At 36.7% G+C, this 27,401-nt stretch overlaps 1 protein-coding gene across 10 annotated transcripts in view; it reads right to left on the bottom strand.

Moving 5' to 3' along the window:
- The window catches only part of SEMA5A (semaphorin 5A), a 320,230-nt gene that overhangs the window by 145,020 nt on the left and 147,809 nt on the right, over positions 1 to 27,401 (bottom strand). For all 10 annotated transcript variants that reach the window (XM_059854936.1, XM_059854946.1, XM_059854910.1 and 7 more), the window contains one exon: positions 936 to 998. In XM_059854936.1, coding sequence (XP_059710919.1) covers positions 936 to 998 — 63 coding nt within the window. The remainder of the gene's footprint in view (positions 1 to 935; positions 999 to 27,401) is intronic.

Genomic DNA, 27,401 nt, shown 5'->3' with positions numbered 1-27,401 from the left:
TCATATCCTGCAATTTTATTTCCCAGCAAAAAAGGAGCTGGAAACTCACTGTTTAATGGGAGAAATGTAAAAGTCAGTGATTAGTTAACTGTGCAGAAGAGATTCCTCCTTTACTAGATGATAGAGCTGTTGGAATATGTTTTTGAAGCTTGGGATTTCTTGAGTTTTGCACAACAATAATGTATGCAACACATTCTACTGAGTAAAAGTGTGCTCTTTTGCACTCATCACTTTTGATGTGTTCTCCCTTTATGTTATAGTTGAATTAACTTTAATCACTAAACAGTATAAAATTAAAAACACAGATCGCATGCAATTCTAATTGCTTTTATAATTAATTTGATAACCAGCTTCAGGTTGGCACAGCCAAAGGTTCCATCTTAGCACTACATTTTCCTGTACTGAATAATAGAAATTGCGGTTGGCCAGATAAAGGATTGGTTTTAAGTACAAAAATACATCAAGTTCAATGTCTGAAAAGTTAGTACACTTAATATTATTTTCTTCATAGTACCAGTAGATGGGAAATAAAAAAGTTAATAAAATTGCATCTTAAAAACAGGGATATAAACTGAGAATTTTACAAAGTAATTACACAGTTATTCAGGATTTACAGCACAGAAAATGAAGTGAGAATAGAGTTCACTACATATGACATGCATATGTTTAACCTTGGTGTCAAAACAGTAAATTGTTGGAAGCTGAAGTTCATGGTCATTTCAGACAGGAATCACATGACTCTATCTATCTCTCACCCCGGGCTCCCTATATTCTTCTTTATTTCTTTGCTTACACATCAGTGGCAGACTCATCTCCTACATCTCTCTTCAGAAAGGCAGACAGCAAAAATGCATAAGGTAGGGATTTATACACTGAATCACATCTGCTGTTAACATAGAATTTTTATTAAAGCAGAACACCTGTCTCGTGCTTACCTTTGATTTGCCTTTACTGTAACAGGCTCTTTTAGTAGCTTCATCACATTGCCACTCCACTGCCTGCAACCAAAAGGAATTTGTTAGAAATGCAGGAAACCCAGAAATGTAAGCCTCTGAGCTCTCTAAGCCCATGTTTGTGTTATGTGCTTCAGAGATACTGATGATCAGCTGTGGATGATCCTATCCATAAATGCCTCTTAAGAGTTTTCTCCCTAGAAATGTAGCTTTGCTGTTGAAGTTTTTCATTATTTTAATCCGAAAGGAAGCTGGCCAACATCATGATTCACTGTACCAATCTCAACAGCAGAAACAACCACAGTTACATGTATACTATTTAGCCTTTTTTCGTTGTTATTGTGAGTTTTATGAGGGTAAGTAGATAGAGAAACACACAGAAAGGCTGAACCTCTTTCTCCAGCAGAGTTGGGCTGCATCACCACAGCATCTGAGGTCAGCTCTGCTGAGAAACCTTGCTTGATGGGAAAGTGTGCCCTATTGCACTTTTTGAAGTATTTATCTCAAGCATCAAATGAAGATTTTAGTCTCTAAAGGTATGACTGCAGCACTAATCAGAAGCACTAAAACATCTATTCAGAGAAAGAAGCCATGGGCAGAGACATACAAGACAACAGTGAAACAGTGCACTGCAGAGCAGAAGCAATTTATCCTCATTTTTTGAGGCCTCTCACTGCTTCAACAGATTTATGCCAGGACTGTAAAGCCTAGTCTGCATTACTACAGTTTCACTGTATGAGTTAATTCCAGTTATTTCCATATCTAACATTCAGCAGCTATGGCTTACAAACTTTGCTGTTCAGTGGAGCAGGTTGCATGCTTGGTGTTAATGTGCCAATACATGTACATATTTGAATGCCTGTATATGCCTGTGTAGTCAAAGTGCATTTTAAATCAGGCTGCATTCTTTCACCTCAAATGGTGTACATCCATATGTTCCTTAGATAAAAATGCCACAAAGCACATTTTATCAAGAAGAATGGAGATTTCTGAAGCAACCTCTGCTGCCTAATTACTGAAACCACAGCCTTTTCATTTTTATTTACAAGGAAATAATGAAAGACCATTTATCCAGATTTAACATAGAAAATATTTTTTACCGGTCTTTTAATGGAGACTGTATTAATAGCAAGCAGACTCTCTATTTAATAATAGGGTGAAAGCCCGTTTAAATTAAGGGGGAAAATGCCCTCAGAGTGCTTGTGTTTCAGCAAGTCCAAGAATGAGTGTTTTTCACTTCATGGGAAAAAAAAAACAACTATTTGTGAAAACTAATGTAATTATTTCTCTTCCTCCATCGTAAACCTTCCTACTTACAGCATTTGCTTTTGCAATGCTAAATGAGTATGGTGTACAGGGGAATATATTGAAAACCTCTGGAAGAATCCACTTGTGAATGACCCTAGAATTTATAACAAACCATATCTGGCCACATGAAAGAAATCTCATACTGAGTCAGATAAAGAAGAAGCAATGACCTAACTCTTTTGACTCGGTAATGCAAAAAGCAATTCACAGCTGTAATAGAGATTGTAGGATGACCAACTGAATTCCTAATCAATCCATTAGGACACACCAAACCTCCATGTTATAAGGCACAAGTGCTGAATATGTTATCTCTGAACAACACAAAGAGTTTCAAATGCCCGGAGAAACACAAGAGTTAGTTACCAGGAGGAGGTCAGAGTAGAAAGAGAGTGAAATATGGGGACTTTAAAGGAAGGTTTGAATGAAAAGTTCTTGCCAAAACTGAACTGAGAAAAACATGTCAGGCATGAACAAAAAGAAAAAGATTGCATTAAATACAAAACGTTTATCATAAATCAATTTTCAGTGACAAAATACCCACCTTTCAATTGGCTCTAAGTCCACAGTAAAAGTAATTTGAAGCAGAAGGATGTGAAATATTAAAACATTATGTAATATTCCTAGATATCATAGTTAACAGCACATACAAGAACCCAAACAAAAGAAACTGCTACAATTAGATATAAATATATTTGCTAGCAAGTTAACCAAATGGCCAACTCTCTGGGAAAGCCCTATTCATGAAAACATCTTCTTAAAAGTAGCAATTCTATGTGCACAAGAAATAAATGCAGACACACTGGTGACAAAGCAAAGTCCCCTCTTTGAAACCAAGTGCACTCATAGTCCTATAGCCCTTGGTTCCACTGCTAGGGGAGATAATAACAGAGGAGGCTGCAAATAAAACATTTGCAAGAGGAATCTGGAGAGAGCTGAGTAGTTCAGTCTGTTGTACTTTGGTCCCTAAGGCTCCCACATAGTTCAGTAGTGCAGGCAAACAGTTATTCATAGACCTTCCTTTCTTTTTACCTTCTAATCTTTAGGAAATTCTGGGGAGTTTCCCACAAAATAAAAATTTCGATATTCAACACAGTGTAATGCTTCTGTACAGGAGGAAGACAGGTAGAAAACTCTTTAAGATAAATGTCATTTCAGTGTGGGAAAAGAACCTGGGAAAAATGTGTCCTGAATCTTCAGCACACAAAGAGAAAACAAAATGTCCCAAATGAATAATAACAATGTGAGTTTTGCCATTGGAAGATTATGACTTGAAGATTGTCATTCTGAAAGACCAAATGGACACATAAGGATTGCATCATTCTAGAAAGCAAGTGCAAAACTATGTTTACAGATATTACTTTTATCCACTGCTTCCCTAAAATTGACATATTCTCCTGCTTAATACTGATTGATGACATTTCCATGAAGTTCAGAGGTGTGTAGATACGACTTGCAAACCATGTTGGATATTTGATTCACTGCTAAGGTTTATCCTATTAGGATACTTTTTTTTTTCTACTTTTCTTAATGAGAACCTTCAATTTTTACATTCAAATCACAACCTGCAGCATTCAGTGTGCTGGTTTTAATTAATGTTATAATTCTACTTAAGCTGCAACAAAGTTCATTCAACCAAATTACAGACACTCGGGTTTGTTCTCTCTGGGGAAAGAGTAAACAGGGATTTGAAAGTCAGCGTCAGAGAAAATAAGGAGAGGTCATACTCAGCTACTACTACACATCTCTACAGAGAACACAGCTACATAGGCTGAGGAGGAGGGTTAAGGTGGCACACCAGTCTGTTTCTGGTAGCAAGCTGACAATATTTACAATGACATGGCTTTTCTAAATCCTATGATCAATATGGTCTTTCAAGCACCTCTATAAATGTCATGACTTGACTTACCGTGCTCCTAATTTCCCAGTCTTCTTCATAAATACATTCTCTTACACATAAATAAACCTTAATTATGTAATGTAGTGAGATTTTCAACGCTGTGAAAGTTAAAGTGAGAAATTCTAAAGATTGCACTTGAAAAATAAAACTTGAACTTAACCCAGTGTACTCTGACGAGGTTGTCACACCTCACTTTTGAACATATATTGTTTTCTGAGGTTAAAAAAAAAAAAAATGCATGAACCACAAAGGTCCATACAAATTTGACATAAAATCAGACTGAACAAAACCAAGGCTTTGGTGCACACTCTAAGCTTGAACTCAAGTTTCAAACCGATGGCAAGCAGCTTTCTGAAAAACTTCAGCTGTAAATAACTGTATAAGTGTTTTAAACATTGATGTTTGTAAACAATTTCAAAACTTCAGATGAAATCTCTCCTGGCATTTTCAAGGGGTAGTAGGAGGAGAGAAATTCCAGCCAGTGAAGAAAGAAAATTCCAACTCGAGAATATGTAAAGAAACTTTTTTTTCTTCAAAAAAAAAGAAAAATGTGCATTCCACAGCCATATATATGTTAAGTTAAAAAATACATTCTTGAAATTAATAGTATTCTTTGGAACAACAAATATATTTTAGTAACCTCTCCAGATGAACAGTAAGAGTCTCTCAGAAGTTAAACTATTTTATCTTCAGCAAATTAAACCAAATTTAAACCAAGCAAAGACATTAACTCCAACAAAAACTGAAAGACAATCTTTAATTTAAACTGATTTATCCAAATACCTTTGAAGAATACTAAAAGAGGAACATGGAAAGTGTAGAAACAGTAAATAAAGTTCACAGAAGTAACTGTCAAGGGATTCTCTTACAAGGGATTCTCTGTTGCCCAACATGCAGCAACAAAGGAAGTCCCCAGGCAAGACATCTGGAGGTCCCCTCCGACCTAAATTATCACACAATTTACCAGAAAAATACAAAATATTACAGGAAAAAAAAAATCAGAGCCCTACATACTTAACTTTAACATGGCTCCTTTCTATAATTCTATAATTTAAATTCTATAATTTAATTGTAAACGTAGACAGGAAATTTGAGATTTGAACATAGTCAATAAAGGACTGGCCAATTAGAATTATTTAATTGAGAGATGTATTAGTTTTACCAACAAGGCAACAAAAAAAGTGTGGCTTTCACCTACAGTGAAATCTGCACACATAACTGAGTACAATCAGACCCCCGGGAGAACTGTGTTCCTGTAGCTACACAGATATCCAAAACACATACTGGTGGAAAGTATGCATTCATATATATATTTATATAGGAACTTGGAAATGTAGAAACAGAATGTACTATTACATTTCATAGAGAAAGAAGTTAATTAGTCAAGAACCAAGAAATGAACAGAATAGTATTCCAGACAGATGGTCCAGCACTTCTTAGGCAGATGGCTCTGCTAATTAGATACTGGCAAAAATAACATTAAAGGAGATGGTTTAATTACACAATGCCAAAAACTAACAAGTACATGATATTTCCTGTTTTTTTTTTTCTTTTTTCACTATCTGCTTGCTTTCATCTCTTGTTTCATGTATTTAAACAATACCCTGGGGACGTGGGGTATAATGGCAATAACCATAATAATATATGTCAACAAACGTGAGCAATATCTCCTTACTGTTCACATCAAGTCCAGCCATGGAATGGCTTCAAAATGTTTTGACTTGTTTGGCGAGGGTGTCTTACAGCCTGCCTAATTAGCTCTGGATGCTGGATTCCAAAAGCTGAATTTAAAGAGGCCATAAAGAAAGTGTCAGGATCATAAACCCAAAGAAAGAATGCAGCCACGGAGCAGTACACCAGCAAGACATTAGCAGCAAATTAGCAGCTGCAGAGTTAGTGGTGGTTTTGATGGTTACCAGAAGTTTAAAGGCATGCTTTGGTATAATGACATCCTTGCTTCCAGCAAATAGGCAAAGCCACTTAGGGAAGATTTATACCTGTCTCTACTACACAGGAACCATTTTCCTTGCTTTCCACAGGGTCATGACCCCTCATCCTTGCAGCCATTACTGCTGGAGCTGCCTGTCTTGCCAACAGGCTTCTGACAAATATCTTTGAAAATATCATTATCTAAATTAAAAACAAGAGCAAATTATTAAAAAGGGGCTTCCTATTAATATAAGTTCCCCTTCTGGCTCACAAGAAAATAGGAAAAGCTGGTTTCTGAGGACTTAAGGCATCCTGGTTAGGCTTTCACATCAAATGATAGGCCAGCAGCTCATACAAGAAGTCCAGCACCATATGGACAACTTTACTAATTGGCTACAGTCACTGCATTATTTTGCCTCCAAGTTTTTTTTGCCACATGTAACAGCCAATTTTCCTGGGAATAACATCATGTGTGTTTTCATTTGTTCAGAATCAGCTTTTACTGTTCATCCACAGTTAAAAAATTACAGTTTCTTATAAAGTAAGCACTGCGAAACGTATGGAAATAAACATAAAATCATGCTTGAATTTTCCAGGCTTAGGAATTCAGTTAGAACTGGAATCCCCTGATAGATATATAATTCTGTACTTAAACCAAGTAATATCTAAAGCTTTATATGGCTTCAAGGAGCTGATGTCAACTTAATTTTATTCCAAATATACTAGCCTGAAGTATTTTAAAAAATGAGAAGTACATACCCTGCCAATTCATGAAGCAGCCAAAATTTTAATCATCTGATTTACTGATTATGCAAATAAACAGTTGTTGAAAAATTTCAGAGCTAATATGATAAAAGAAAAAAATTAACCAAATTAGAGAAGAATTCAGAGTTACTAAGACTTTCACAAACCCTCAGTGTTGGGCCACTCCATTGACTAGAATGTCACAGGACTCTGCCCAAGACTGAACTATCACAAATGCCAGCTACCTATCCACCCTCTTTGTCTTCTGCAAGGATTTCTAAATGTCCCAAAATATCCACTTGCTTTACACTTAACAGACACAGTTTTAGAGAGGAAAATGAAATTCCAAACTTAGAAGCTAGAAACTCAAAACTTGAGTATGTTTGGAACCAGAATTTTCAATCCTGCTCCCAGAGAGTTATTAAAAAACCCAAAACTGTTGCACTGTGACTTTCAAAGTTTTATTGTTCCAATCTGGCATTTGGAGGCTTTTACAGTTTTTATGGACATCTAAAAATTGAATGCAGGATTGTGCTGAAGGGGTAAAACAACAAAATGTTCTTGCACTACCAAACTTGGCAGCCATTCAGCAGGTAGGAATGAGATTTCACAACACATCTTTAATGCACATTCTGAAACTATACTACATATAGCAAATTTAATGTTCTGAATAAATTACACATGAATCCTTTAAGATTTAACATCTGTGTTACCACATCGAGTTTTGACGTGCTTCCTGGCTTGTTTTTTTTTTAAATAAGATTGATTTTAGTAGGCTCCAAGACCTTTTGAAAGCAACATTTTGAGTTATGTTACTTTTTTTACTGATAGTGCTTTAAACTTTTAGGTCTTGATATGTCAGAATTCTCTTTATTCCAATGAAATGAAAGGAATTTCAATATAATTTCATACTTCTCAAGCCCCTAAGGTTGGCACAGTAAGTGGTGAGAAGAGTCCTCTGGTCCTGGACTGCCATAAGATGTTGGTTTGGACCTTGAGCACAGGCAAGCAGAAGTTGTTTGTTTTTTTTTCCTGTACACCTGCTCATTGCTTATAAGTTGCATGGAAATTTAAAGGAAGAGACAGCATTGGAATGTGGGCAATCCTGCCCAATGCTCACTTGCTGATCAAGACAGCCATGCTGATGCAGGCTGCCCAGCAATCACCACCCCTCAGTTTTCAGTCACAGGCAGCCAAGGAAGCCATAGCATTCCAGAATGCTTCCTGCAGATGAAAAACCTTCCTGAAATAATTTCTGAAAGACATGGCCAACACGCTGAATCTTTCCCCTGGGATGTCCAAGACAGCTGCATTACAGCTTCCAGGCATGAGCTGAAAAAACCTCAGATGAACCTGAGACATATACTGGAGGATGAAATTTATTAACACCTTCTAAGTGATACTGAATAACTGAGACTACAAAAAAAAAAAAAATATTTCTGCATGTTTGCATGTCATTTTGTACATAAATGTACATTAGGAAAAGAACAACAACTTCACCACAATTTCCACTTGTTGTTTTCACTTGTTTATTTAAATAGCCTTGTCATTAGGCTTTAGGAATGACAGGCTTGATTCTGTCAACAGTAATATCTATCTACAGTTCTAGAGAAAATACTATGCTTTACAACAACTGTTATCTGCAATAATAAAAATATTTTTTAAAGTTAACTTAAAAGTGGTATCTCGCAAGACAGCAAAGAGACAAAATCTGTTGAAGAAACTTCAAAATGCATATTTTTTCCATTAAATATGCAAAAAAATCAGATAAGCAGATTTTAGATAGATGAAAGCACAGAGAAAGTAGAATGCTATTCACCGAAGAAATGTAAGAGCCACCAACTCACGTAGATTGTCCAGTGAAAAGCTAGTGAAAAAAAATACATGTTTCAACAGCAGATAGATGCAAATTCTACATCCTTCTGGTTAAGTTGATTGCCCAGAAATGTGATTGGGAAAATCAAGATTAAGTTTTCTTTTTCCCATTCAAGGATAACACATAAATACATAAGACATCTGAAAGTGGACTGAGCATAATTGAACACAGTAAGGAAGTAAAACAATAAAATTTTTCAAAGATTTGGCAATACAGTTGATGACAGCACAATTGAAAGGTCACCAAGGGAAAGATGGAATAAGGAAATTTCAATTTTTGTTATGTTTACTTTAAAAAAATTTGCTTAAATTTGAAAAATGGTAAAATAACATGAGAAACAAAACAGCAAGAATATGGAGAAAAATAAAAAGTAGAGGCACATAAGTGAGTGTCATCAAGATATAGATAATATCATTAGCTGTGGAGTTGGACAAAAGAACCCCAGCAGGCTGAGAAAAATTCTCATTAGACATAAAATGCAAAAGATGCTTATTAAAATCAGAAATCTTGAACCTATAGCTAATAGGAAAATCATTGGTGTGTAACTGCACTGCTAAATTATACAGAAATCAAGGATGAGAGAGACAAACAGGAGCCTCAGGACTAAGGAGGGTATCTGCTCAGAATATGAAAATGTCTTCACGGGAACATCGTGTACTCCAACTGCAATGGAAGGAGCAGTGGGAACCAGGGGGCCCAGAATCCAACTCTAAATCACAACTTCATGGTCACGATGTGAGATAACAGTGAGGCTGTGAAAAAGCCTGGATCTAAGGGCCCATCTTGCTTTTTTGGGGACAAGTGAACGGTCTGGAGCAATGTCAGTGGCACACAGAACTCTGCACCTCTAGGTTATATGTTGAACATCATCCAAGTTATTAATTAGCGGAGGTCAGGGACACCTAGCAACCTCGCAGCAGTAACATTAAATGGGTGGGTGATTTCTATCCAGTTTTTAAAAGACCAACATTCAGCTCCAAATTGGCCACTTTTGCAGGGACAATGGAACAGCTGCTTAAAGGGAAAACATACCCCTGTTACATATGAAGGTGTTTATCTCATTCAGCATTGACAAGGAATCTTAGGAAAGCAGTCACTAAAACAATCATATATTAATAATTCATCTGCAACTTTTCCCCTCCTACTTCCCTCCCTGCTGACTTTGTAGGCTTGTAGGAAACTACACAACTTTTAGATTCAGATCCTTTCAAGTGTTGAGAAAAGTGGCTCTTAAATTTCAGTGACACACAGAAATTTTAGTAATATCTCACACAGGGAGGCCGACTGAAAAATTTATTTCTGAAACAGCTGTGTAATATTCTTCTATTCCTGTAGCCTCTTTTTCATATTTCTTGATTTAGAAACTCTTTCATTGCTGCATTAGAAGAACAATATTGTACTTTGGTATTTTTCTTCCTATGTCGCTGAAAGCTCAGCACAAGTAACTATAAAAACCAGATAAATAAAACTCATTCAACAGAATGCCCAGTGCAACTGGTAATGAGGCACTTCTGTGCAGCCTTGGGGCTCCTATTTCCTTTTGCAGATATCATCAGCTTTCCCCTTTCAAATTACACCTTATTAACAACTGGTCCCCTGATGGGTATGTTATAGCTCTTATCTCTTTAACAGTGGTTTATACTGGAAGCTAGTTTATAATTATAAACAGAAAGTTACAAAATCTATTACTAGGAATTATTTCTTAAAAATTCTCTTGTGCTTTTTCTGCTGAAAATCTTTTGAAGTCAGTGCAACAAATCCCAGAGCTTTTACTAGAGCAAAGCACTCCAAAATCAAAGTAAGTTTTGTCTAAGAAAAACAGAAGAAAGACAAGAAATTGTAAACATTCTTAATATCCACTACAGAAAAGGGGCAGCCTCACAGTAGTTCAGAATAGGAAATCCCCTTAGCATATGTCTGAAACACTGAAGAACTTAAGAATTAGACCAAAGCCCACTCATTTTAGCTTTTACTGTGAATTGTAAAATGGGTTTGAAACTCAGATGAGGCTGTTCTGAGAGCACCTCTACAAAGCTGCAAAGTCAAAAAAATTCAAATAATCAAAATTACTTTTCTATTTTAAGTTCAAGGTATATAAAAATAATACATCTTAGTATTCTTGGGGGGAAAAAATAAAAGACAATCTTTATTTCTGCTAAAAAAACCCAAGCAAAACCAAACAACAATGAAAGTAAAAAATAAAACAAAAATAATTTAAAAAACCAAACAAATGCCCTTCCCAAAGAGCAACAACAAAAAAAAAAAAAACCCTCGAACACAACAACAACCTACAAGCAAAACAAAAAAAACCCCAGGTCAAAACCAAAACAACAAAAACCTTGCTTACTCTCTACGGCAAGTAAAGCCTGAGCAGAGACATCTTTTTGGCCTGGATGTTAACTGTGACTGAGAATCTACACAGACCTTTGCTCAAGTGCAATAGAAATTTCACATCAGCAACATCTTAATGTTAAGACTAAGATTAAGACTGGATAAAAACAATGCATTCCTTCCTACCCGTGTTCCTAGAAATAGAACAGGTTTTGGCAGCATTAATCCAGACTACCAGTATTCTCTGTTAAATGTGGTGCTTTGAATTTGGATATGTTCAATATTAATCTGTCAGTTTCTGGAAAAAGCAGAGGGAAGACAGGACAGAAACTGGAAAGTGTGTACATTTAGCAAGCAGGCCAGACTGTAGGCAGCTTGGCTGGCTGCCAGGTGCCCACCCAGCTTCTTTCTCATGAATTCATTTTATTGACAATTAAGAATAGAGTCTGATGGTCAGAAACAGACATAGCTAAAACACTTTCCCACCACAACTATGACCAGCTTTTCACAGGAACAAATTCATCCCTTCAATCTGGACTCTGCCTCCTCCTCACCAGCAGCTCAGGGATTTAGGGAATGGGGAGCCATAACTTGTCACTCTGCCCTCCCCACAATTTTTCCTACTCCATGTGATATTCATAGCTAAAGACTCTTTTTCTTTTAAGCCAAAAAGGTTTCAAAAGTTGCAGTTCTGCTGGAAAACACTTCCCAATAATCCCACAAAATCTGTGCTACATTGAGATGTGGCAAATAAATTTCAATATGAGTGGAGTGCAAGCAAGGACCAGCCACTCCACTGAGAAACAGAAGAACAAAACACCCTAAACATTTGAATGTCATATCATTCCAAACTGAAATTATTATATGGTTGTGTATATTACAGAAATACCTTACATACATGTATATATAAAAATGATATAATTTTAAAACAAAATTATTATATACGTGGTTTTCCATTTTTCTTCCATTTTGCACTTTTTTGGTAATAGTTTGCATGCTGTCTTCAAATCACCTAAAATTCACTGTGAATATCTTCATTCACAATGCTCTCCATTTGTCAGAAATCAGTTTGAGAGGGAAAAAAAATGTTCTCACAGACACTGTAGCTCTTAAAAGTATTGATTCTGATGGACACTTTATCCCTTCTTTCAGTTTCAATCACTCTTCCAAAAATATATGCCTGTTCTTATTCTTACACAACAGACTGGAGCAGAGTGAAAATGGAGAATATCCATTAACACACTTCATATTTTTATAACTAATCAATGCATCTTCAGTAAAATAATCTGCTTCTTACTCTTCTTGATACTTTCCAACTTTTTGAAACCTTCTCCATTCAGATTGAAATCTTCCTCTGCTAGAAAGGGAAATACGAGCAAAACTCTTTTTTTTTTTTTTTTTGTAAAAATGAGAGTAGTGAAAAATGAAATTTTTCAATTGTTTTATTTGCAAAAAATTGCTCTTCCTAAATTCCACACATACAATCACAAAGTGATTGGGGTGAAAATAAGATAACATAGTAGGCAGCTTTTTGAGAAGTTGTATTCTGTGCACAACTATTAAAAACTTCTGATTTTACAAAGTTATTAGATAGAGTAGCAGGACAGAATAAAAATTTTGAATGTACCTGAGCTGGATCTTGTATATTTTTGCTCATTTTTCTGGGATAATTAAATGACATCTCAATAATTTTGTAGGGATGGCTGATGTCCTCAGGCAAGAAAACTCAATTGTTCAAAATAAATTCTTCTGCACATTAAAAAAAATGCCTTTGGCAAGAATATTAAGCATTCCCTAAAAATGAACTGCTAGAACTAGTAACAGCAGTAACAGTAAAACCAGTAATAGCAATATTGAAGCACATGAGTCAATGATACAAGAAAAAAGGTGTACCACAAAATGAGATGTCTGTATGCCTCATTGTAGAGCAGCAACTGCCCCCCTTACAGCTGAAACTAAACAGCTCCATTACAGAACATGAAAGCACCTAAATTAAAAGTAATGCAAAATAAAAGCTATCACACCAGTATGGAAAAAAAGGAAGAGCAAGAGGAAGACATATGGATTTCTTTGCTAGTTTTCATCTTCTCTTACTCCACTGTCACAAACCCACTGGCAACAAAGTGCTGCATTGGATTAATGGCAGTTGGGAATTAATGTTTTACTCATACACTAAATTCCTTCCTTCTACACATACCCGTGAACTGCTTTATAGTGGAACTAACTCAACAAATTTTTTAATTAAATTACCACATTTGACCTTGCCAGTCCATAACTCCACAAAGGCTTCCTAATATTCATAGGGACAACTTCTAGTATACAGTAATCCTAGCATAAAAAGCCACAAACTTGTCTCAATAAATGGGGTAATGCATTTGCAATAAATGTTTTTAATCTCAATCTAAATATGAAATCATGTTTGATGTTATGCTAGCTGAAAGTTATTTTCTAACACACATTATTTTTCTAGTATAGATGAAGCTTGTCATGTCTTACTGCCAAAAGGATGCCAGTTTTCCAAATCTGATAAGCCAAGCAGGAATCTTAATAATTTGGCTCTTGTTCTTGGTTTAATGAAGAGAGATTGGTATCTTAAGAATCCTGGGTGGGGGGGAGGGTGGTTAATGCAGATGTGATGCAAGGCAGAGAACAGATAACAATTCTGATTTGGTAACAGCCTGAGCATACTTAAAATGCATGCTTGGAAATCCCTCCCACTGTTGCCACCACAATAACATCTTTTATCAAAGTTTTGTCTATTTTAGGAGGTCAGTTCTCCACAAATGCTAATCTGATTCAATTCCAGACTGCAACATGCACTTGTATAAATCAAAACAACACAGAACAAACCAAAAATATCAACAGGTTGACTTCTTTCTGCACACAAAGGGCAAATGTTGTTTGCTGCACAGGGAGTACAGAGGGAATTTCTTTTGCATCTTAGCAAAAGAAGTTAACACAGTTTTTAATTTAGTTTCTCACATTTCAGGTTTCACACATGGTCCTCAATCCAAACACCCCAAGCGGAAGAAGAGTGGATGAAGAGAGGGCACTAGCTAATATTAGTGGCAGCCAGAGTAAATATGCTATATTTAAGCAAAGAATCTCATTACCACACATGAATATGTGCCCTAGTGAGCAGGCAGAAATGCATCCTTTGGTCTTTCCTGAGAAAATTACATGCTGCAGTTGGGTTCACTCTAAACACTCACAGAGGGACAGGGAGAGCACTAAACTGTTGAAGAACTAAACAAAGATATATAGGAATGTGTTGAGATGACCTTCAGGAATACTCCAGTACAGTGCTGTGCCCAAGAAAGATCATCCAGTGATATCATAGCAGGTGAGTGAGCAGGAGAGGAAAATTGTCTAATGTTGGGCTCTCTCTACTAACACTTACGTGTATGGGAGCAAATATGCCAACAAAATGAAGTTAGGTAGAGATTTGATCATTGTGTGTTTCACAAAAGAAGCTGAGACACTTTTAGAGGGATCCATGCTATACATCATCTTCAAAGTTAATTTTTTAAAGACAATAAGGATAGAAGCAGAAAGATAAAATGGAAAACCTCTCTCCAGTGGTCTGCTGGGAAGAGACTTGGAACATAGAGAAGCATCCTCTCCAGAGAAAAAGGTATTTTCCCCAAAGACATACTGTAAGGAATGCTTTGAGGCCAGAGAGTACAGTAGGAATGGCAGACTTCAGCTACCATCATAAAATCTGGACAGCCCTAACACTATAGCCTGGCAGAAAGAGTCAATTTTTAAACACAAATCAAGGTTTTTATGAAGCAACTTAACATAAGGCTGAAGAGTGAAAAAGCAGCTCTTAACTTTGTTCTGAGCAGCATGCAGGAATAGCACTATAGCAGCAACCAATATGTACGTGGATACTACAGCATGTGTGCTTCATGAAAGGGAACTTCAGGAGGAAGCAGTATGATAGGAAAGAGTTAGGTCAGGCAGCTGGGAGTTAAATCTTTTGCTGGCAGCGTTTAAGGGACCTTGCTGGAGACACATAAACACTACCTTGCAAAAATTAAAAAAAAAAAAAAAAACACAACAAAACAAACCTGAAGCAAAGGGCAACTTGGGACAGATTAACAACAGGACAGAAATAGTTAACAAAAGGAAGTAAGCATCTTTCTAAAAACTAAAGCAGTGTCAAAATAAAGAAAACAAAGCACTGAAGAATAATTTTAAAAAGTCATAAATATTACGAGTAAGTCCTTCAAACACATTAAAAGGAGGAATCTTGACAGTTCAAAGAAGCAATAAAAGATCAAAGAAGTGATTAAGATAAAGCCACACCAAAAAAAAAAAAAACAACCCATATTTCTCCCCCTGCCCAAGTTCAGCATGGCAGAGCTCAAGGAAGTTCTCATCCCAGAATATGCAGGGCTGCTGATGAAAAACTCTCATCTTAAACTATAGTGTTGTTACAAGAGGTTATAAAATACAGACAAAATGAAAAGCAACACATTTTCAGCATGATTAGTTGTTCAAGAATATTAAAACTAATTCAGAGAGGAAAGTGCTGAAGTACTAAACAGTGTATGACATTCAACTTGCAAATGCTTTGGTACTTGAGGTCTGGAAAACAGCAAAATAATACTGAAATTATTAAAATTGTTTCTAAAATGGGCTCCAGGAAGAGCTGGAGAAATCAGTGCTGATGTCTCTAAAAAGTAAATTATCAAAAATTGTATCACAAATAATAAAGAGGGAACAAAGATGTAAGGTCTGGTGTGTGAATTCAACCACCCTGACTGCTGGCTGTAAACTGTCCAGAGCAATATCTCTGAGCCTACTGGCAAAGTCTGGGGAAGCAAAGCATTACTCAGTGTAGAGGAAGATCAGAGTTAGGAGACACCTAAACTGAATAGGACTAAACTAACTGTACAAGTCCATGGGACAAGAGCAGCACCTTAGAGCACTGAAGAAGTGAACTGAGGACACCGCAAAATCATTCTCTAGCAAATTTGCCAGGAAACAACCAGCATGGATCAGACAAGGAAAAATCACCTCTTACCAACATGACTGCCTTCTTTGATGAGAGCAGTGCTCACTGTTTCACCTTACCTTTAGCAATACCTTTGCCAGTGTTTCCTGTAGTATCCTCAGAGCCCAGACAGATACTGACTGGATTAACAGTTGATAACAAAAGTGAAAAGCTGTCTGAGCCACAAGGCTTAAAGGGTTGTATTCAGTAACATAGAGTCCAACTGGTCACCAGTGACCAGTCAGTTGAAGACTGATATTTGGGCCAATACCATTTAATGGCTTTATTAATAACCCAGGCAATGGGACACAGTACACTCTCAGGAGCTACATAAATTACAGAATAGTCAGAGAATATGGGAGATCAAAATTCTGGTGAGCCCAAAATGCTCTGTTTTTTCAGAGGCACCTCAACAGACCAGAGAAATATGCTGACAAGAGCCACATTAAGAACAATAAAGGCCAAGTCTTCCATCTGGAATGAAATAAAATCCTAAGAAAATGACTAAAAAACCAGATATGGATACGGACAAAGTATGACCAAAGGATATCCAGAAGATACATTCTGTTTGGATTTGCAATATGTATTGGACGACTTCTCTCACCACAAGACCTTTAGGAACTTCTTCAAGAAAGTCAGGGCACAAGGGAAGGTTCTTCAATGGATAAAGAGGTTAAAAAGTAGGTGGGTAGGTATATGGCCCATTTTCAGGGGGGAGGATGTGAGTAGTTGAGATATACAGTAATCTACTGCAGAACTCAAAAATGCTGAACATATCCTTAGGGGAATGAACAGCTATGTGACAATACTGGCTAAAGTCACCAAGCTATTGAGATTAGCAAAGAACTGACTGCACAAAGTTCTAGAAAACCCCTATAAATCAGAATGGCTAGTTTTCTATATTGAATTTAATTTGCAGTTTTAATAAAACAGCAGGAAAAAAATCTAAAATAGATACGTTATTTATTTTCATGTATATTCACTGATGAGCTCTGAACTGAACATTACTATTCAAAAATAAGATCCTGAGTTACAATAATTTAAAAAAAAAATTAAAGAATAAATTATAAGAATTACTAAGCACTAGAGAACATCCTTGTACCATGGAACAAAATCCATTTACCCCCTTGTTTTGAACAATTTTTTGCATTTCAGTCCCAACCCATAATTTCAAATTTGAAAGTGAAACTAGGAAAGATGCATTGAAAGGGGACAAAAGCCTTCCAGCTTTTTGTGTTTTCTTTACAGAGTAGGATTAAATAGACTGATTCCTTAGGCTAGGAAAAAAGGCATCTGAGGAGAGAGATAATAGACAGTTATACAATTATAAAAGGTGCACAGAGAATATTGTTCACTGATTTTGAACAGTGAATTTAAAGTACATTCACTGTTCTTTGAATTATAAAGAATATTTAAGGATTTAAACCCCAGAAGTTCTTCATTCCCATTATGAGCTGCAGAACTCTCTTCCATAAAACAACAAAGATACAAAAAATTAGTTAAATGTCACAGGGTGAAATTGATATGAAAATATCCCTCAGGGAAGTGAGGTCTTGAATAAATCTGCCCTGCTGGCAACACATTATTCTATTTTGTGCTATAAAACCTAATCAAACAGAGGAAATTGTTTAATTATTATTAAAATTTCTGTCACTGAATGGCGTGATTTTGTTCCTGTGGTTACCCCACTTTGCAAATCCTCTGTGACAGTTTAAGAGCTGACTGGATAAAAAACCACCCAGGACCCTATCTTCACCTCAGGAAGCTCCTGGATTCCAATGACTGAGAAAATTTTTGATGGAATTACCATTACAAGTTAAGGCTTTTCACAGGCACCTGCTGCAGGCTGGAGACAAGACAGTACAGCAGGTATGGTCTGACCCAGTACTGATACAGCCTTCTACTTGTAACTCCAAACGGAGTGACATCACACACTGTTGATCTTAATTTACTAAAAATTAGCAATAAACGTTCGTCAAAATTATATATTTTTATGCTCTTTGAAAAGAATTTATGCAAAAATGAAAGAAAATCTAGCACCATTTATAATTAATATCACTAAAGTTATATGAAATTATATGAAATGCTTATAAAATATGGACCAAGTTTGGGGTTTTTTTCAAAGTAAAATAATAAAATCAAGAATCAAAATCCTGTCTTAAGCCTAGACTCCATGCAAAATGCATTCTGTTTTTATGATAACATCTGGGTTCAAGCAGCACACACTGCCTTTTCTTCACTCATGTGTTATTTATTTTACACTGAAAGCACTTTTCCAGTGACTTATGATCTGTTCTGTTCTAGGCAGGTTGCAAGTCAGCATTCATAATCTTGTTACCTGAATCTGAGTATGTGTTTCTACCTATGCTACCCCCACTTCTGAATATTTCTTGCTACAGAAATTTCCCTTGTGCAAGATTTTGCATGTTCTGCACATATTCTTTTGCAAATTGCTTTCCCTGATTCAAAGCAGAGGGAAGAACATCTAGAGATTGTTCTGTGTCCTGTCTGATAAATGAAAGCCCCGTTTTCCTGTTGCCTGGCTACGCTCTGTGTCCATGATGGTGCCAGTGCAACAAACACATTCTTGCTATCAACATTGGCCTTTTTTAGCTTGCCACTCCTGCTAGGAGAAGTCAGGGAAATGTAATACACATCCACTGCTGACATTTAGATCTGGTTGGAACAGACTGTTGTTGCAACCCAGGGAGGAAGAAAGGCTGAGGGAGAAATACGCTGGATGCTGCCCCTAAGGACAAAAGTAAAGACAGGAGTGAAAGAAGAGATTAGACTTTCCCATGCGTCTTGGGGGCCAGAGATTCATGAAGTCTGGTCTGACTAGCAAAACCTGAGGTCAAGGCAGCAGTGAATGCCTTGACCTTTTCCATGTCATTTTTTACCAGTTCCCTGTGCCCATTCAGCAGTGGGACCACATTTGTCCCGTATCCATTTTGCTGCTGAGGTGCTTGTAGAATCCTTTGTTGCTCTTAACATCCCTTCCCAGATGTAACTCAAGGTCAATCTTGGCTGTCCTAAGTCTATCCCTGAAAGATCATACAACTACTCCACACTTCTGGGTCACCAGCCCTATCTTTCATCTTTTTTAGAATTCATTTTTATGTCTTTTGAGTTCAGTTAGGAGCAGCTTGCTCCTTTCATGGTCTTCCATGCACATCCATTTATACTTGCCATTTTCAGTTGATTTATTGCAATGATCCAAACTACCTTTGGGGATTAACCCAGGACAGGGGTAATTTTCACTATAGCTGGGAAGGGACATGGAGGTTATTTTATACCACATCAGTCATAATCAGGGATAGGGGACAGGGACTCTCTTCCATGGAGAAGGGAGTCCTCATGGTCAAGAAAATGTGGTAAAGGAAGCCCTCTGGTATTGTCCAGTTTTGGGGGGTTTATTTTTGTGAGTCAGTTCTTTTCTCATACCCTCTGTCATTACTACTATTGCTGTAAAAGTTTGGTTTCTTATCTCATTGCTCTGTCCAGTAAAATGTTATTTCAACCTGTGATCTTTGCTTTTGTACCTCCAATTCTCAATTTCATCCTGCCACAGTGGGAAGGGGGAGGAGAAAACCGGGAAGCAAGAGTGGCACATGGTTTGGGGACTCTCAGTGGGGGCACTGAATTGGGAAGTACCATTCCTAAACCATGACATTGGCAGGGAAGAATAAAAAAGCTATTCCAAATTAGTAATGAGGGCTTTGGGTTTCAGTATGCACTTTCTGGTGCACTCCAACGATTGCACTGAAGTGCTATCCACCTGCCTCCACTTCCATAGCAGCAGTCCAGGAATCACACTGCTCTGTTGTTTCAGTTTAAGCCTTTGCTGTGCCTTGTCCTCATCCCAGGCAATAAGCAGGTTCACTGACTCAAGGAACTAGCTATGGACCTGTCAAACAGAAGCATCATTCTACCTGCAGCAGGGATTTTATTTGTGTGAAATTGATCCCAAAGTCAGAACTTTCAATTTATCACAAGGAATAATGAAATTAACATCCTATATTTTGAAGCGCCCTCCAAATAAAAAAGGAAAGGATTTGTTTCTGAGGTACATTTTGAAGACCAAAATGTAAGTTATTCTAGAAGGAAAAAAATCCATATTTTATTCAAGAAATTTTAAAATACTCTGAGATTTTATGAAATAATCCCAGATTCCCTTATATTGCTTACTACAGCTTACTTAGATATAGAATTCACCTTTTTTTCATTATCAAAATTCTCATCTAGCCTAAAAAATTAGCAGGCTGTTGTCTCCAGCTAGTTTTAAACCTTACTATAATTGTCTTTCAACAATTTCTCCCAGTCTTCTAATAGTATCCTCCCTACCCTGAAGGTCCTGTGACCATCATGTTTAAGATGAACTCCACAATTTTCAGAAGGTTTCTTTTTATCAATACAGAATGTATGCCCAAGTGTTTGCCCATGACAAAAGAAGTGAAAAACCTAACAGAAGTCATAGACCTATTCCAGACTAAAAATAAAGGGAATGATTACTGTAAAGTGTCCCTTATCAATCTCCAGTAAAGCAGGGAATGATTTATCCTTTTCATGGCTAAGCCCCAGAACGGAAACCCTCCTGAAAATATTGAAGATCTGCTAGTCTAAAGCCAGACAGACAATTGGGAAACTGCAGACAGCTCAGAGTCAGCAAGTACTATCAGGCAAGAAAGGAGACATATGGATTAAGAGAGCCCATAGGAATCCAGATAATTCACAACTGGAAATTAGCTGGAGAAAAAGAAACAAATAACTACAGAGAAAAGCCGCGGTTACAATTAGAATTGACTAATGAATAAATCCCTTTTTACTCTTTTAAGCCTTTACTCTGCCTTGTAGGTTTAGGAATAGGGTTAAATAAGCATTTCATTTTGCTGTTTCTGAATAGATTCACCCATCTTGTTAGTCTTCCACTCCCAATAAAGATTCCATAATACCAAACAGAGGTAGGATTTCTCATTGGCCCAAAGAGCAAACTCCAGTGTTTGGTCACCAGGATGCCAGGAAGAAATGCTGCAACTGTCACCGAGGGAGAGAGATTCTGAAGGAGACTAAAAGATATTAATCACAACTTTGTCCTGTGCTTATTAGACTGGTTGGAACAAGCTTACTTAGGCAAGTCTTTCCCATTTTCTTCCTTTAACAACATTACCCCAAATCACATGGTGTGGCATTGTTAATAAGGTCAGTGTAAAACAGGACAACAAAATTTACCTAAAATTGGACAAATAAATACTTGCTGAAGTAAATATCAAAAAACCCCACTGCATGGCTAAATATCTCAGCTGGAAAAACTACACTTGATGAGTTTTTCCCATATGAATAAGCATACGTAAATAAATAATCCTATCTTTCTTATCTGCTCATCAGTAGCTCTGCACATCTGATACAGTGATGCATTATTGAAGTGCTGAGTCTCATATGAGAACCGTTTTATGCTGCAATACTTCCAGGCTTCCAGCTGAGATGCTCAAGAAGCAGTGGCAATTCTGAAATATAGCCAGGTTATTAAAATTTAGACACAAACTATGTAACATGGCATTTTGGTTTTGAATTTTTGTTTATTTATTTTTTAAATGTTTTTTTAATGCTGCCTTTTGGTATCAGCCAAGTTACAATCTGCTTTCCAATTGAGATCTTGTAATTCTGAAAGCCAGGATGCAGATGTAAAGAGAGAAATATGCTGCTATGATCAAGCCACTGTTTCGCACAAGATCACTCCAGACTAATTTATTATTGGACAAAAATCTGCCAGATAGGTCTTTGAAATGAAAGTAGCAGGGCTTAAATGAGGTTAGTGGCAGTCAGAGCTCTACTCAAACTTCTAGGCACAGGAAGAAGACACACATAGTTTCAAGTTCTGCCAATAAAAATGACAGAGGACCAGCTGCAACTGTTTTTTTTTAAGTATAAAACTATTTTCCTAGGTGTCTATCCAGCCTCTGTGCTAGGTGTTCAACATAAAATATTGAGGCATGGTGTAACTTCAGACATAAACCAGCACCTTATCTGATGGCTAAAGTATGAAAATGCAATTTGAACAGCCTGAAAGACACTGCTTAAATATTGCAGCATGGAGAGCAGATGGGAATCAATCAAAAAAATACGGCAGGAGACCAGGTGGAAATTACAGGCCTATTTTGAAAATAAGTGTGATACAGTGTAAAATAAATGTAAATAAGTGTAAATATAGTGACTTTCCTCATTTATTTTTCTTTAGCACATTCAAAACCATGATTTGATCTTCCCACAGCTGTGTATTTCTAAAACCTCTCACTATCAATAGCATAATAGTTCATTAGCATAATAGGTACATGCTATTTTGAGAATCTCCAAGTTCACACAACTCCGTAGAATATACCTCACATGATGAAAAGTGTCCTGCATAGAACATTTCTTAATTTAACAGTGAGATTTGGGGAAGTTGAATAACAGCCCTGTGTCAATATCAGCACTCCACTGCATAACTACCCAGCATTGTCAATCCCTCTACTAAAAGAATATTTTCCTCTGTTGGGCCCAGAAGCTTTATTTGACATTGGGTTTAATTTCTAACTATTCTTTTATATTTCCTTACCCGGCTTCTACATTCTTGAGAATGTAAATTTCCAAGTTTTAATGCTGAAATTTCCAAGGGTAGTTTACCAACTTCAGTTTGAACTAAGACGTAGAGAAAACAGATTTATAAACTGGCAGCATACATTTTCAACTGAAGTAACTCTGTTTGAAAAGAAACTAGCTATTTTAATAACATTTTTCACTCCAGTTGCATTCAGTGACACAGATTAGACAAAATGGCAGAGGCAAAAATGCCTTCAAGGAGATAAGATTTAAGAGGAAAAGTGATAGCATGAGTTTGGAGTCTTACAGTAAAGAAAAAAACAATGCTCTTTATTCTCCCCAGAGCTCTAAACTGTCATAGCCTTTGGCCTTTCAGGCTGTGCTGTGATCTCCAGCAACAGCACTGTAACAGAGCAGCTGAAAGTTCTACAAGACTACTACTTTCCAAAATGGCCCCATTCCTACTAGTTGCAGCTCAGAAATTCAGATTGTGTTCCTAGATTTATTTTAAAAGAGTAAGAGTAAGATTTATTTTAAAAGAGTTCTTAAGAGGCTTTAGATTCTTCTGAGTTTTTTGTTTGATTGGTTTTATTTACCAGCATGTGCATTTTACCTACTACACATAAATAAATCACAGCTCTTTCCACTTTCTTTTTTCAATAAATAGAAACAAACAGACTTTTTTTCTAACCATTTTTACCTTTACTTTCTTTGCATTTTTCACCTTTACTTTTTTACCTTTTAGGTAGATTAGTCAAAACAGGTGGTTTTATTTGTTCTGGCTTATGAGGCTGAGTTCATGTCTAGTAATAATGTGTAAGTGGAAAGGTGGGTTCCCCTCTCTATTCCCAGTTCTGTCCTTCAGTGCTCCACTTAAGCCCAAAATATTATTGCTTAACTCACCAATTTCTGGCTCCTCCTCTGTGCCATCACATCTGCATGGTACCTGCTTACATCACTTAAAATGGCCTAAAAACCTTCACTTTTTCCTTGAAGACCAGAAAGGTAAGGGTTGTGAGTGGGAGAAGAAGGCAATGTTCAGCCACAAATGGAACATGAATATTTGTAGGAATGCTGACAATTAAACCAGATCATGTTGCCAGTATGAGCATCTTGGCCCACTGGGGATCTGTCAGAATAACACTACCATCACTCTCAACCCCACGAGCAATTTTATTTCCTAATTATTTGGAAAATATTTGGTGATCTTTTAAAGAAGGTTCCTGAGGAACCTGAGGAAAATATGAGGCTCTGGCACTCAAAATTAGGAAAATCATGTTTGGATGGATGCAGCCTCAACAAAACATAAAGGGACTCAGCATTTGGAGCACTACTTGTCCACTACCCAACAACAGATTTAGGATTTTGTCTATGAATCTGAACATGCCAAATGATAAGTCAAAGGAATCCAACATAAGGCAGTTCTTTGTATGCCACTCTGGCAGCAGAATATCAAGACTTCTTGATCCTGCAGCTATAAAGCCTCTTTTGACACAAATGTGAATTTTGCCCAAGTCAGGATTACATGCTCAAACCTTCAGTATATCAGGAAAGACTGAAGTTTGTGAAAAAGATCAGTACACTTTTTTATCCTCAAGTTAACCTTTCATATTTGCAAGTTTTTTGAGCGAACACTGGAAAGGAGAGAAGGCAGTGGCATGTGGCAGCTCCTGAAAGGCTATCCAGCTGTTGAATAAAAAGTCTAACATTTGAGCACTATCATCACCATTCCTCTAATCTTTGCCATGCACACTGTCAGGGTATTATAGTTGTCAGATAGGAGAACAGAGAAATTGTCTCTGGGCTACAATATCTAGGGAGCCATAAATTCCCCATTTATTGAAGTTAAAAAGGTATATGGGACATCACATTTTTTGATTCAAACCTTCAGATTTAAACTTGAAACCAAGCTGTCTGAACACTGTATCATAAAGGCCTTGTTATAAGAGGTGCAGCTGATAATTCAGCTTGATGTACCTGTGTGCCATCATTCCATTAAATAAATGGTCTAGAACCTGAGCAGGAAGATTTCATTAGCAACCTTGAAGCAATAATGGGTGCCCCTCTACAGCCTCCCTGCACACAAGGGAAGTTGAACAAGTGAGAAGGACAGACCTACAGCAAAAACACTAACAAATAAATCTACAGATTTCTATGGAAAGCTTGCTCCTATTAGTATACACTGCAGGGCACTCACACTAATTTCACTATTTTTGTTAAGGTTTGGACTTGGTGATCTGTGAATTCTCCTTCTCATTAATGGTTTCAATTTTGCCACACTTTCAAACACTGGAAAGATGTTACTGCAATGTAAGAAGAGAAACACTCAGCCCACACATAGGTAGACACTAGACATCATTAAATCAGTGAAAGAGGGCTTCTCTAATGAAATTTTCTTTTCTAATTTTAGACATTAAAAATTTTTACTATTTGAACAGAAATAATAAGCCTTGAAACATACAAAGAAGAATGTAAGAAATAGATAAATATCACCTATGTTGCTTCATTATTTTAAGTTTACGTGTAAATCTGCGTTGAGAAACCCTGCAAGATTAGTTTCAGCATCTGATGTCACTTTAAAAAAAAAAAAAAACAGGTTTTAAATGTCAAGTTTGCATTTTGAATTAATAAATTTGAATCTAAATCGAGGCATACGTATTGTATAGAAATTTTGTATATTTCCCCTCTAATCCTCTGTTTCCCCTACAAGCAAAAGTAGCAAAGGGTCACAGATTTAATGCAGCTTCTGGTCTGTGCTTAATGGATTTCTGACATTATCACCTTGTTGGTACAATCATTACTCTGATCAACTCTCTTCTGTCTGTTCATTGTGCTTGCACTTCCCCCCACACAAACACAAATCCTAAGGACACTACGCAGCTTCTCATTAAATAATGCCAATAAGGGTTTTTAAATGTACATGTTAGGAAGCTCTCTAGGCAAAGCAACATTTTCTTTTCACAACTTGTTTTTAACATAAATAATTTGGTAAAAAACTGCAGTCTAGACACTGCACTTTCACAGTAGTTTCTGGCCACCTACTTTTACTGCAAACTGTCTGCTCTCCCCTTTCTTAATATTTTTAAAACTTGTCTCTTGCCTGTTTAAAATACACTTGCTGCTCTTCTCTGCACCATTTTATGACATCTCTTCACAACAACACGGCTCTCAGTTTGTCAAAAAAGAAATCTTATTACAGAGTCTCATCTAGAACCAGTACAGCAAGTAACATTATCATCCTCTCAGTATTACATTTTCCTTCATCTGTTTAAGAGTTAAGCTTCTGAGACCTCTGTTTGTTTCCTAAGCCCAGAAAAAATGTCCTCTGTGCTTGACTGAAGTCCTGACTATGGTTTTGGAATTTAAAATGGCAAAAGTAGACCTAGATGAATAGTTCAGTCTTACAACACAAGAACACATGGAAGCCAAGAATCATTCTGCAGAAAAATTCAAGAAAAGAGGTTGTTGCATATTTTAAACTTTAGGTAACAGTAATTATTATCATCATCATCACAATTATCTTTATAATTATTAAGTTTACAAAGTTGAGAAAGCACTATTGCTACCATTACTTGTATAAGACTATATTAAAATTGACTGTGATATCAAAAAGGCCTGTGCTAGAAAGAGTGATAAGCATTCCAGAAATGGCATTAGAGGATTCAGACTTTACACCTGGAAAAATAAGAACTTACAATAGACAAAATTTCTAGAGACAGGTAAGCATTTAGGCTTGCCACTGATTTATGTGAGGAGGATGCATCCATATGAACATGCAATTCTATATGACTTTTTTCCTAAAATGTAATTGCTATCCATGGGGACTGCTGAAAAGCTTCTGTTCAAAGAAGTATTGATCCTCAGCTCCTACAAAATAATGCTAAGAGCCTCTTGAAAGAAGAAAAAGTGCTGAAAAATTTCTTGTCATTAGGTAGATACTGATGCATATCAAGATATAAATAGCTATGCCTATTAATAGCAGAAGCCTACTCCAAGCATTAATCAGTTTATAAATCAATTACTTCTGTGTAATAAGATCCCCATCTGTTCTTCAATGAAAGAGCAACCTCAGATATGCTTTGTCTACCAACAGGATTATTCATCAGATTTCCAATCAGTCAGCTCATTTTTATAAGCTATTTTCAGGATTCTCTGAGTATTACCAAGCAAATAATTCAATGTGATAGATTGTTGGAATAGAAATAAGGCATGAGAAGGGAAGAATATATTCTAGATAGACTCTTTAAGGGTGGCATTTTGTTTGCTTTCCTTTACAAGAGCTTTGCAGAGAGGTTGCACTGCATAATGCATACTCAGATCACAAAAGGGACACATTTCTGCTCTCTGAGTCATTTCTTCAAGAAGAAGCCTACTTTAGCAGTCCAGCTGTCCTAGCATTCATGACAGAAGCAACAGCAGAACTTACATAAGAAACTAAACATTCTCCCTGTGAGGACCTTGCTTTCCACTGTCCAGAAGAATTAAACCCTCTTCACGATCTCAAGAACGTTATGGATGTCTCTACTAATCAAGCAGGTGACAAATACAAAAGAAGTTATTCCACTTCTCTAAAAATTGCTGAAGGTACTTGTTATAGTCTATTTACTTTCAAGACAAAAAACATAGATTTAGATGACCCTTTTTCAATGTGACTTATACCAAATATGCTCTGACTGGTCTGAAGACTTGCAGAACTTGCTTTTGTGTTCCCCTTCTGAAAACAAAACAGGAGAGAAAACAAACTCCAGCAGGAAAAGAGCCTCAACCAATATTCCCGTGGCTGTT

This window comes from Haemorhous mexicanus, chromosome 1 (assembly GCF_027477595.1).
Source record: "Haemorhous mexicanus isolate bHaeMex1 chromosome 1, bHaeMex1.pri, whole genome shotgun sequence".
Taxonomy (NCBI): Eukaryota; Metazoa; Chordata; class Aves; order Passeriformes; family Fringillidae; genus Haemorhous; species Haemorhous mexicanus.
The sequence above is the reverse complement of the archived record's forward strand: the minus strand, read 5'-3'. Positions and strand labels throughout refer to the sequence as shown.